The 13,283-nt window shown below is 37.9% G+C and overlaps 1 protein-coding gene across 1 annotated transcript in view; it reads left to right on the top strand.

The window, feature by feature from the left end:
• The window catches only part of ADAMTSL1 (ADAMTS like 1), a 588,401-nt gene that overhangs the window by 453,463 nt on the left and 121,655 nt on the right, over positions 1–13,283 (top strand). Inside the window, exons 8-10 of the mRNA XM_063295031.1 lie at positions 779–936; positions 6,353–6,464; positions 9,244–9,382. Of these exons, the coding sequence (XP_063151101.1) occupies positions 779–936; positions 6,353–6,464; positions 9,244–9,382 (409 nt within the window). The remainder of the gene's footprint in view (positions 1–778; positions 937–6,352; positions 6,465–9,243; positions 9,383–13,283) is intronic.

Genomic DNA, 13,283 nt, shown 5'->3' with positions numbered 1-13,283 from the left:
ATTTCTAAAAAAGCTTTCATAGAAAGAATATGTCACTACATGTAGTATAAGATTTATTACAGCCAAAAGATCCAGATTTGTTGCTACATTTCATCATGACTTTTCATGTTTATATCTCATAGATGCATGGTTTAGATAAACCATAAATCTGTGGTTCCATCTATGGAATAATCTTTCTAGTATAGTCAAAAGCTGTGTGTATGTGTGCTCTATCCAAAACAGCACTAGCCACTGTTTTCCTTTGCATGTTCTCCTCTTACCCCATGCATTTCCAGTTTCTCAAAACTGGCTGGGGTAGCAGTTCAGCCTCAACCCAAAGAAGGGGTGATATTCATGAATCCATCAAGAATCCTTAGATTAATTGGTACAATATTGTGAGTGCTTTTTGTAAAATGGAGAATGACATTTGAATCACTGTGGAAGACACATTATGAAAATATAGTGCACTGTGTCTACACTATATTGAGTTTGGGGCTACTATTCTGTCTTCTGCATGATTAAGTCTTGAGAAATCCTTTGCATGTGTTTACACACCAACACAATGCTACCTCTAATGGAAATAGTTCTGTCTTACACAATGCAGTATATTAGTAGATAGAAGCAAAGAGAAAACAAGAAAAAATGGTATAAAGTAGAATGGATGAAGGTGTTAATAAAATGCTGATTAATAAAATCAGGTTAAACAATGCTTCATATCTATTGTTTTGCTTGGTGGCTTTCTCTCTTTGTGCCAAGGAAACAATTGTATATGACTCTTCAATGTGCTTGCATTTGTCAGATCTAGAAACCAAAACTCTGCAAGGTGTGAAGGGTGAAAACAGTCTCAGCTCCACAGGATCCTTTATTGTGGATAATTCTTCTGTTGAGTTCCAGAAATTGGCAGACAAAGAGATACTGAGAATGCCTGGCCCTCTCACTGCAGATTTCACTGTAAAGGTGAGAAATTGAACAACTGACAAACAATATAGCTTGCAATATTTATGCCTGCTTTGTGGTAAATATGCTTATGACATTGTCTTCACAGTCCTGTAACTGTTCAATGTGATGTTTTTCCTGCAAGTAAAATGTGCTAGACTTCCTAGGTTACTTCCTTCCTAGATTACTGCAAGTAACATAGTCTATAAGAGCTTATGCTGCATTAAATCCTCACATTAGACCTCTGCCCCCCCCTTTCAAAACTGCCTCAGGGGAATTATTTAATTCAGGAGAACCTCTTGAATTGCTAAAGGTATAAAATGAGCAGAATTAAGCTCTGCAGTTCTTTACAGAGAGCAAACTAGCTTTGGTTGAGAAATCATCTGATAGCCTGGAAGCTCTGTTTTGTGTAGAACTGGCAGTAAGAATCAAGTTGTTTCTTCCCATTAATGTTTTCCTCTCATTAATTTTCTCCTATTCTTCCAAGTAATTGAAAACACATTGCTGAAAGTAAAATATACATACTATAGAGAGGCTAAAAGGCACAATGGAATGTAAGCCTTTGAGAATTACAAGAAAATAAAACATTTTGGAGCAGATGGAGGTGGCTCAGAAAGGCCTGGAGATTTTCAGATATAAGCTGTACAAGCTGTATCATGTTTAGGGTGCCATCAGTTTTACATTGGAGGACTCCAACAAAAATGGTTGGATGCCATGATCTCTGACAGATAGAAATGCAAATTATGCTGCAAAGGGGATAGGTGGTTGGCTGTGCTGGTTTCATTGCTACATGATTTAGGCACTTTTAAGCCTGGACTGAATAGGGCCAGTGAAGTCTCTGTCTTCTGGTTTGACTCCAAGCATGTTGGCAGGCCAGTAGCCAAACAACATAGATGCTTTTCTCCCATCTTAAGGTGAAGAAGAGGCAAGAAATACTCTTCACCTGCAAGTTCTGGGTTGGAAAGAAGGCTACAGTCCATCACACTCTTCAGATAGTCTTGGCCTACTTGTGTGAGGCAGAGTGAATGCCAGTGTGCAATTATATATGTCTGATACAGACTTATCTTTCTGGAAATTAGGTTTTTAGCCTGGAAATTTATCAAGGTTGTAGTGACTGTTACAATGCACATAGAAGAAATTGTGTAGGTTGCATTCTACGCAATTATTCCTATAGTCCCGGAATAAATGAAACCACTGGACATGTACTTTTAGTAGCACAATATATTAGGATGTAATACTTTTAATATTAATAATATAATATGAATATATATATAATATATATAATATATAAGTCAAGATTCATTGTTATTTTCTCAAGTTTGCTTAGAATCTTTCAGAACTTCATTAAAAAGTGAAATCCTGGTAATTAAACAGCGGGGCTTGGATCTTCACTTTCCCAATTTTATTGCTAAGTATTGGCTTCATATACGGATGTGACAAAATGCAAATACAAGTTGATTTTTCTCTCTCCCAGCCAAACAACACAAATTCTTTTCTCTCTTGTTTCCTCCTTGATCTCTGCAGTCACTGATCATATGCCTCATGTTGCTGGACTTGGACTCAGTTTCCCTCTCTATTCCCCCCACCAATCCTTGACCAACAGCTACTTCCTTTGGGCTAAATGTCTGCTCTGCACCTCATATCATGTCACGCATGTTTGTACTGCTTGACTATACTCCTTTTTTTACTTTATACCATGCTTTTACCTACTCGCATCACTTGTTTTGTTTCTGTGCTCTAAATCGTTTTCCCTAGTTTTTATCCCACCATGCTCTGATTAGCTTTTGGTGTCCCTAATCTGTACTCTATTGTGTCTCTTCTCCGGCTGCAACCAGATATCTTTTCCTCTAATCCAGTGTTTCTCAACCTTGGCAACTTTAAGACGTGTGGATTTCAACTCCCAGAATTCCCCAGCCAGCCATGTTGATGGGGAATTCTGGGAGTTGAAGTCCACACGTCTTAAAGTTGCTAAGGTTGAGAAACACTGCTCTAATCTCTTACTTTGGTTTACTGTAACCTGCCGCCAGGGATCCCTTTCTGTCCTATCTTAGAGCGAAGAACCATGCTGAGATGGTAGCTTGAGTCTCTAGTGATTTATTGTCCTACTTTGCTAGACAGAAAATCCTGCCAAACTGAAAGACCATGGGAAACTTTCACAGATAAACCCAAGAAGGTCTGCTCTGGGTTTCTTTGAAGGAAAGTTCAGAGCCTCTAAACTACGCATGTGTTTCTCCCCCTGGATAGGGGCCCCCTCCTGCTCACCATCAGTATTCATGACACTTACCCCCTTCCTGAACAAAAGAACCCTCTTGCATTCTCCTCACAGTACATACAAATTCCCATTGGATCAAACTTTCTCTGTTTGCTGCTCCCAGACTTTTAAAACAACTGGAACTTCTATAATTAAAAAAATTATAAATAAATAGATGTTTATTACACAAAAATGTTGTTCCTTTAATGTAGCAGAAGAATTACTGCCCATAGTAGGAATAGTAGTAGGAATGAGCAATTGGATTAATACCTTCTATGGAAATGTGACCTATCCAAACCAAATGTAGTAACCATTGCTTCATGAATTATAAACGATGATTCTTTGCCTACATCTGCATCCTGCAATTCAAGGAGAGCAAAAGGAACCTGCCATTAATAAAATTAATAAATCTCTTTAGTTTCGATGTAATGCTTTCAAAACTGGGATTATATCTAATTTGGTCACTTAATTTTGCTAAGTGAAAATATTCAGACCCACTCTGATAAATATTTCAAGAGCTTTTCTGGAGCAAAAGATATCATACCAGTAGTCCTCATTTAGCAACCACCTTAATTCTTAACTTGCTAATAGTTATTCCACTGATAACAATTTAATAACTAGATAAACTTGATTAATACCACAACTGAATTGGGAAATGTAAATGGCACACAGTGATTAATCAATTAATTGAGAGGCAACTATAACCTTTGTGTATCATCTTAGGTCAGGCTACAGTAAAGTCCATCAGGAAGAAATAAATTGATGGGTCTCTATTGCCAAAATCCAGAGAATTCAGTTCAATGATAGGAAGTAGATTGATCTGATTAAAACTGAAACATGCTTCAGGGTATTCAGTGTCATTATAACTACTACAAGGATGTTTCAAATCACCATTCCCTATTCTAATTCCAAGTATCAGATGATTTCTTCATTTTCTGATTTTTATCAAGAGCCCTTTTATTTACAATTCAGTATGGTGTTTAATCACAGCTGACAGCTATTAGTTGTATTTGTAACCCAAATAGAAGACAACTTTATGGGACAAGGGGAACATCACACTTACCAGGGTGAGTGATGAAAATACTTGGCATGCCCCTATCTCTACAACTTATTGAGGAATACGTTTGGGTAGTACCTGAGAATCTACAAAGACTACTTTGTTTCAATATTGTAAGCTCTTATTCTTAGCTAGGCTTTTAGGGGTAGTGTAAATTTCAAAATATGAGCAAAGATAGTCAGAACCGTTTGGTGTAAGTAGGAAATGTGAGCAACCAAGTTCAGAACCAGCTGGTCAATATCTGATATCCCCATACACGCACGCACACTGCAGAGCCCAAGAATAATCTCTCACCGAAGTTCTGACAATTTTGTAATAATTCTATTCCTTTTTGTATCCTTTTTGAAACAATAAACATCAGTTTGTCTGATTTCTTTTCCCTCATTCTCCTAGTAATGTTATTTTTCCATCTGTGGTAATTGCAACATATTCCCACCCAAGGGTGGTGGTGGTCCAGGCTGTATGTATAACTTCCCATTTCGTTTGGGAGAAAGATCTGCATCTGTCTTTTCTCCTTGTCAGAGAAGACAGATAATCAAGCAGACAACACAACAAAACTCCTTGGGGAGATAGGTTGTTATGTCTTCCTGACTTTTGATGTGGAACTTTCCCAACCCCTTCTCTTAGGCCCCATGTAATCTCTCTCCTCATTTATCATGCTCTGCCTGGGACCTCACACACATGAAATTTTTAAGGTTCAGGCAACACTATTGGTTTAATTCTTTTTCTTTCTTTTTTCTTTTATGTTTAGTTAGCAATTTTTCCCCAGTGCTGTTGCTAGTCTGTGTTCAAATTGGAAGTTTCAAAGAGCTAAGAGCATTGACACTATGTATGTCTCCCCAGATCCATTGGACTTCTTTGTGAATCCAGATCCATGTGTGATTCATATATTACTATCTTAATGCAAGGAATTAGAAGCCTTTGCTGAACAAAATGGTAGTGATCCATACAAGAGGCCTCCTCCACTGCATAGGAAACATGTAATGTTTCAGCTGTAGCTCCTTTTTCCTTCTGGGAATATACATCACTATTAAATTGATTAAAAGAAAGCTGCATGTTCTCATCAGTAAACTAAAACTTTTATATCCTTCAACATGTCTCGAGCACTTCTGCCTTCCTCTTTTATGTCTTCTTGTTTTTTGCAACCTATACATTTTAAGTATTGTTATTGCCTTTCTCTTCTTTTTTTGAGAAAAAAAAATAATACTATCCCTTGTGTGTTAGTTTCCTTTTTCTTATTTATTTATTTAGTTAGTTCTTCTAACAGTAGAATAATTTTTGAGCCAAGGGAACAGGCAAAGGAACTTACTTTAAACAGAGGTGTGAGCTCAGGGTTATCTACATCAGCCTTCCCCAGACCTATGCAAGGGCAAAACCCACGTTGGTTGGAAATGTTCGGCTTCTTGTTCCCAGTACACGTACATCAGTTTGTAAATATTTATCTGTACTGACCAGCAGAAGTTTCCCAGGGTTCCCATGTAAGTCTTTTTCCAGCCCTATCTGGAAACATTATATTTGAAAACCTATGGTCCACATCTTTGATTCTGGCTTGGGAATACTGAAACGGCCTTCTTTGAATGGTCTTTGTCAAAACATCTCTGATAGCTTTTAGAAAGACATTACTTCTCTTTGCGATAGTATTAGGAAGCTGATATTCAGATGTTTTTATTTGCTTAATTATTTATCTAGGGAGTAAAATGCATAATACAGTAATTACCCCATTTTAAGAGAAAATATTGTTGTGGAGTAATGATTTCTGTGCCCAGTGAATAGAAGAGGCTAACCAATAAAGATGAAAATTATTAGCTATGATAACATAGGACCCGCACTGCAAGACAGATGACAGGACTCAAAAGATTACAGTATTTATAGCTTTAAAGACAAACATTGCACAATGCATCTATTTAAATGCTGAATTGCCATTTACCCATTTTGAAGCCCCTTTGCAAGAGTGCTAAATTTATGGTAGCTGCTTCTTGGTACAGAACTTGCTTATCCGGAAATACTGGCGGAGAGCCTTAACTTTTTACAATTTAATTCTACATTGCTAATATATTTTAGAAGCCATTTTTCTAATTATACCTGGATTACAGACTAATAACTTTACCTATAGCTTTTCTTCTTTTCAGATCCACTATGTTGGTGCTGCCGACAGTACAGTTCAGTTTATTTTCTATCAACCTATTATCCACCGGTGGAGAGAAACTGATTTCTTTCCTTGTTCTGCGTCCTGTGGTGGAGGTAATGAATGATGTCATTGTGTTCTGCACTGCAGTTCTAAACAGCGCTGATCTACATCAACTACTTTTGTTTCTATTTTTTTTCATGGAAATAAGCTCCTTCCATCCTTTCTTGTATTCATTTTTGGTTGTAAATGTTTGTAAACTCTTTATTCTGAAATTGTGGAAATGCTGATTTGTCTTTAATTACCATTCATGTACAATACAGTGCAGCTACCTCTAAGAAGATCTTTGAAGAAATAGTTCTCATGTCTCATTTTCAAGCTGCTCTTTCTAAAATAAATTGTATTTTTGGAAAGACCAAATAGAAAAGTGACTCATTAGATACTTACAATCCCAGTTTTAATATCATTTATACTTTGTTTTGTGCTCTTACTTCACAGCCTATATTTCTTTGCCTGATTATCCCACGTTTATAAAACCAATTACTGAATACAATTTAAAAAGATATTTCCTTAAGGTAATCGTTGTATACTCATATTTTCTGTGGTGAAAGAAGAGTTGAAGTCATGCATTTTTTTAAATTTCAAAAATAGTTTATTTCCTTGATTCCTGCCGAGGTTTAGTAAGGAATTGAAAGAGTATCTAAGCTGAAATAAAATCAAAACAGGACAGAAGGGATAAAGATCAATTTGAATCTATTCTTGGGGTCAGGGTTTATAATATGCATAGAGTGGCACAAAGAGCAGGTCCATAGATTGGAACAGCTCTTTGACCGTTGATGTCTCTGGATTTTTAGATGAAAAGTGATGATGGCAAGGAGTGTGTCACTACATCTGGTGCATCCATTGTTATCGTTCAGAGTGTTGAGGTTTTCCTACTAATAGATTAAGCTGCTGTTGTACCTAGTCATTTTGGCCGGTGAAGAGGTTGTATTTGATTGTCTCCTCTCACGTGCTTCATGCAAAATAGCCTGGGGGGAGGAAACCTGCCGGACTTGTTTCTTACTTCCTCTTTTTTTTTTTTTTTCTCTGCCAGCAATGTAGCCAAGCAAGGCTTGCTCCAAAGGGAGCTAAGTCCTTTAAATATGTTTTGCTTTTGTTTTGCTTTCTGTAAATAAATATTTTTATAGAAATGCTTGGTGTGTGACTTTTTTGACCTCTCCTGGGCTAAAGGCTTTCCCAGCATCTGCCAACACAGAGTTGGTTTGATTTGACTGAGTAGGTTTTAAAAAGTCAGCCCATGGCTGAACTTTGCTGTCCAGGTAGCATTGCTATAATTTTATCAAGGCAACCAGTTTCGTTTTACTAATTCTATAGTATATTCACTGTCAGACCTGTAACTAGCTTGAAGTATGACATCCAAGTTAGCTATCCTAAGGCAAATGAAGGGGGAAAGGTTAATAACTTAATGTATGATACTGAGCACTATATGTAATGAATTTCTAGTGCACTTGAAAGCCTATACTTTGACCTTTCCACTGACTGTTTAAGAATTTTTGAAGACTCCATTTCACTGAAGTAATTGTCACCATGGCTCATAAATAAAGCCTCAGAGGGAGCTGTCCAGTCTTTGTGGTCAAGGATAGTAGCACCTTCTCTGCAGAAGAGACAATTGGCTTCTGGTAATTGAAATCAGATAACAACAGCTGATACTCCCATATAGGAAATTAGAGATGGGAAATGAGAAAAATGCGCAGAAGGAAACTTTCATTGAAGAATGCAAAGCTGTGCTTCAAGGGAAAAGATAAATCACCCAGAACTTATGAGTAGCTAGGGAGATCTTGTGCTTTCTTTTTTATTTCTTTATTATGTTCATTTTCTATACTCAGTCTTAGAAGTTCAAGATTTGTATAGAAAAAAAGCAATCTGGTGCATTAAATCACTAAAAGAGAAGCATAAAATACCACAATATGTCATGAACTAAGCAGAAGCAAAGAATCACCTTTCATATACAGGGAAGCACAGCCAAATTACAAATGACACAACGTCCACCAACTGCAAACAGTATCCATCAACTTTGAATGATAATTTATATGTATTTGATTTATTTTTAAGTTATGTATCTGGCGTTAAATATATATAATATATGATATTTGAATTGTATTCTTAAGATGTATACCCATGTATGGTCATACTGGATGAGCAGTCAGAGAGCCAGGGCTGTATTTAGCCCCAAATTCCTTTGCAGCTTTAGGAGCCGCCTTAGTGAGAATGGATGGAAACTGATCCACCGTTGTTCACTAATGCAGTCATTAAAATAGATTTAAGATACATAATAAAACAATGAAAGCACCCATAACTAACTCTGTGTGTGTGTGTGTGTGTGAGAGAGAGAGAGAGAGAGAGAGATCACACTAGTACATGTAACACAGCCCTATTTGTACCATCTCCCATCCACAGTGGCCCTCAACTTCTTCAAAAAATTTAAGTGCAGCTCCTCTGAGCTTCAAGACTGCTGCCATCACTGTTTATGTATATTATCAAAGAAGGGACATTTAATTTTTTTCATTTTGAAGGTGTTTTTCATAAGAAAAAAATCATTGTACAAAAAATCAGCTTGGAAACTGTACATTGGCTATAAATCAACATGTTTTTCATTGTAAGGTCTGCTAACAAGATATATTATGCTAGCAGATCTGGTTATGCTTGGAAGGTGAATGGGCTGTGTCTTAGTTTTGCATTACAAACCATAAATGACATTTCTTGCAGGAATGTTAGTGCACCAGGTCTGCCCATGAGACCTACAGTAACTGTTATTCAGATCAGTAGATGATATTTGCTTGTTGATGTGGAACTGCATAGCTGTCTTTATCTTTACTCAATCTGGATTTTTTAAAGGTTATCAGCTTACGTCTGCTGAATGCTATGATCTGAGAAGCAGTCGAGTGGTAGCGGATCAGTATTGCCACTACTACCCTGAAAACATCAAGCCAAAGCCAAAACTTCAGGAGTGCAACCTAGATCCGTGTCCTGCAAGGTACATCAGTTAATAATTTTGAGGTGCAGTTTACAGTGAAACACAAGCAAACAGGTTGATTATTTTCTTTCTACACTTCTCAGAGGGTTAGTAAGATTCTCTGGTAAGTGTGGATAGAATGTTTGGGTTACATTTGGTCAGCAACAAAAGAAGTGTCTCACTAATCAAGAGCTAAATATTTCCTCATTGAAACAAACTAGCAAACATCTCTTTTGCTGCAGAAAACTAACATGGTATAACATAAAAGAAGAAATTTAGATCAGCCTCATTCTGTTTGATGGGATCATTTTTGAATGAACATTCAAATATTTAATTTTTTAATCATGTTACGAGTAATAATAAGAATTAAGAAGAAGAACTACAGTAAGCCATAAGATTCACAGATGATACAGTGGCAGGAGAGATTTGCAATAAAAAAGGAGTTTAAAAAGTAGACTTTCTATTTTTAAAATATTTCAATATAATTTATAATAATATTTTATATTTATATTTCAGCTTAAAAGTTGAATTTAAAAAGGAAAGGAAAAGATAGAACAATATGGAAAGATATTGTGCAAAACAGGAGAAATTTAAGGTTAAGGCACTATTAGATTCAAGAAAAGAACATGGGCCAAAAATATTAACCACAGAAAATACAGTGTGACAAAGGGCCAATACAGCAATGTGTTAATGATTTTTCTTTCTGCAGTCTCACTGAAAGAAGTTCCTGTGGCCTATAGAAAATATGTGACATTCCATATAAGCATCATGCAGCTCTGGGCTGTCTGGGGAAAAAAAAAACAAATTATATCAGGCACAAGACATGGTTAGAGTACAGATACAACCCAGACTCTGAAAGCTGTACAAGCCAGATAATTAGAGAAATGGAGCCCATGTACTGTATTTGCAGTCAAAAGATCTGGCTGTCCAAAACAGATCAAAACAGGTGTAGGTATTTCTTTTTGTCTTTCTTTTTATAACAAATGGAACACACATTTCATTTGTTTCTGAGAATTTATCTTGATGTTATTTTCCAGTTGAGTTTTGTACACAGGCTGACAATTCAAAGGCAGAAATGTTAAGATAGGTAGCTGCATGGTGCAGGCTAATTAAGAGATGGAAAGAGAGAGAGTGAGCAAAATCTTTCTGAATAGATAGTAGGGGTAATTTCTGCACCACGGTTCTGTGTGATTGTGAGGGATCCAGGGTGCAGGGTGATTGGTATCCTGCATTTTGCACCATTAATTTCAGGGTGGGGGAGAGCGGAAGGTGAGCACACAGCAATATAAAAAAAAAACATGTGCAAACAACTCAAAATGGCACTGATTGGCTCTTAAAAACAGACATTATGAGGCTTTTAAAAGCACAAAGGCAATGCTGATAAAGACCTGTATCACCTTTGCCAACTCTATTCCCAGATATGTTGAGGCAGTGGATGCAGAATCTTATAGCTAAGGGATTCTCCTGCCCTTCGGGATCTTTATGTCAACAGCCTGTCCCTTGCATTGGACAGATGATTGCAATTATGCAGTTATGGTTTGGGATGGCTAAGGATAATTTAATATTGGAATGAGGATAATTGAGAATAAATGAAACCTACAATTCATTTGAGTTTGTGGAAACCGAAGAAGTGTATAAATTCTTTGCAGTATAAATATCATTATCTGTGATTTGGATCAATGTCTCTCCTGGCTTCTTCAAGGGGCAAGGGGAAGGAGGGCTTGAATGGGTAGAATCAAGAGGTTGTTAACACTTCTTTGAGATAGGGCATGATAGTGGTGTGCCCTCTCTTAAAGAAGCCATATCTCCAGCCTTATATGAAAACCATTATCTTGTCTCCAACCTGCCCATTTGGGGAAGGTTGTAGAGAAGGTTCAGCTACAGAGGGCATTAGATGAAGTGGATCTTCTAAATCCTTTTCAGTTCAGATTCAGACATGGAACAGAAGCAGCAGTGATCACTCTGGTTGGATGATCTACATCAGGACCTTGAGGATGATAATTCACCCATCCTGGTCCTGTTAGAACTTCTAGCAACTTCCAATAGTATTGACCATACTTCTGTGGTGATCCATTCCTACTGTAGTGGGTGGTTCCAGCCAGTAGCTGGGTGGGAAGGATGCACAGTCTAACCAAGGTACTACAGGGCTCAGTTCTCTATCCTACTACTGTAGTCTTTAACAACCATATAAAACCACTAGGGGAGGTAAACCACCAGTTTGAGGTAAGATATCAGTATGCTGATGATACTCAACGTTACATTTTCATACCAGTTTAAGTTGATTATTTTGCTGTTCAGCTGTTTTGAGAAATGTAAACTGCCCATAGTCTTTTGACTTTCATTTCTGACCTTGGATGGGGTGGCACTTCCCCATTCAAAGGTGGTGCACAACTTGGGGGTCTTCCTGGACTGTTAGCTCCTGCTCAATGAGCAGGGGTAGCTGTGGCCAGGAAGACCTTTGCACAGCTCCATCTCGAGATGCACCCTTTCCTAGATCAGGGGACCCTTCAGACAGTCATTCATGCCCTGGCCATCTCATGGCTTGACTACTACAATGTGCTCTACGTGGCACTGCCCTTGAAGACAACCTGGAAGCTGCAGCTGTTACAGAATGCAGCGGCACAAACAGTGATGGGCATGCCTCGGTATGCCCATGTGACACCACTGCTTCACAAGCTGCACTGGTTGTCAGTTTGTTTCCAGGTGCAATTCAAGGTGCTGGTTGTTACCTATAAAGCCCTACATGGCATAGGGCCTGGTTACTTGAGGGACCATCTGTCTCCCATAGTATCTGCCCAGCTGAATTGATCTGGCAGGGTTGGTGCATTCTGGGTTCCTTCAGTTAAGAAATGCCATCTAACAGGACCTCAGAAGCGTGCCTACTCTGTAGCAGCACCTGCCATATGGAATTAGGTTCCCCCTGAGATCTGAACGGCCCCCACCCTGCTGGTATTTTGAAGGGGCCTCAAGACCTGGCTCTTCACCCAGGCCTTTGGTGAGGATGATTGAAGCCTCCCTCTCTTCAGTTCATTTCAAATTGGCAGATTCTGCTAGAAATTCCTTACCTGCTTTCCCCTTACTGTTATCATAATACTGAAAACTACTTGAATAGATAGTAATAATGAGGCAAATATGACAGCAGGTGCATATTCCTAATTTTATTACATCCATGCTTAGAAGACCAATTATAAATGGCACATTTTGAACAGTAAGGACCTCTGCAGATTTGAAATATGGGGATGATGCAATCTAAAGAAGAGCTAGCCGCCCTTACAAGCACAATTACTAAAACCTGTTTATGTACCAGAAGAGGAGGAGAAGCATGGCTGTTGTCTTCCAGCTTCTGCATGGCCAGTGATGTGGAAAGGATTATACAGTTGTACCAGGGCCTTTAGAACACTGAATGGCCCCCAGGATGCAATGCTTGACATTGATGGACCTGAAGAGAAATCCTACATCCCAAACTGTTTATGTGGTAATTCCTTTGATCTTTCAATAGGGAGGTTTCTCCTTCATGCAGGCTAGATAGTAATAATGAGGCAAATATCACAGGGAATGTGTATTCTTGTTCTAGTTCTTTTGCGTAAATGGGAAGGAAGGATCCTCCAGGTTCAAAGCTACTAATGTAAAAAGGGAAAGAAAATATTTGCCTGTTGTAGGCAACTTGCTAGACACTTGTCTATAGCCAAAGATATGAAAAGTGAAAAAGCAAAGTATGTAAATTAAGCACATGTTTAAATCTGTTGTGTCAACATGAACTAAACCAATATAGGGAATTGATCTGGATTCATTCAAGTCGGTGTTTAAGAAATGTCTGTAAAGAGCTAGTCCTCTGGTTCATTGTGTGAAATAAACTTACCCTTTGGGAAAAGCAGATATGGAAGCTTTAGGGCTTTTTAAAAATGTCTTTCATATAAAAATA

This window comes from Candoia aspera, chromosome 2, assembly GCF_035149785.1.
Source record: "Candoia aspera isolate rCanAsp1 chromosome 2, rCanAsp1.hap2, whole genome shotgun sequence".
In the NCBI taxonomy this organism is placed as follows: Eukaryota; Metazoa; Chordata; class Lepidosauria; order Squamata; family Boidae; genus Candoia; species Candoia aspera.
Note: the sequence above shows the minus strand (reverse complement) of the source record. Positions and strands in the feature narration are given on the sequence as shown.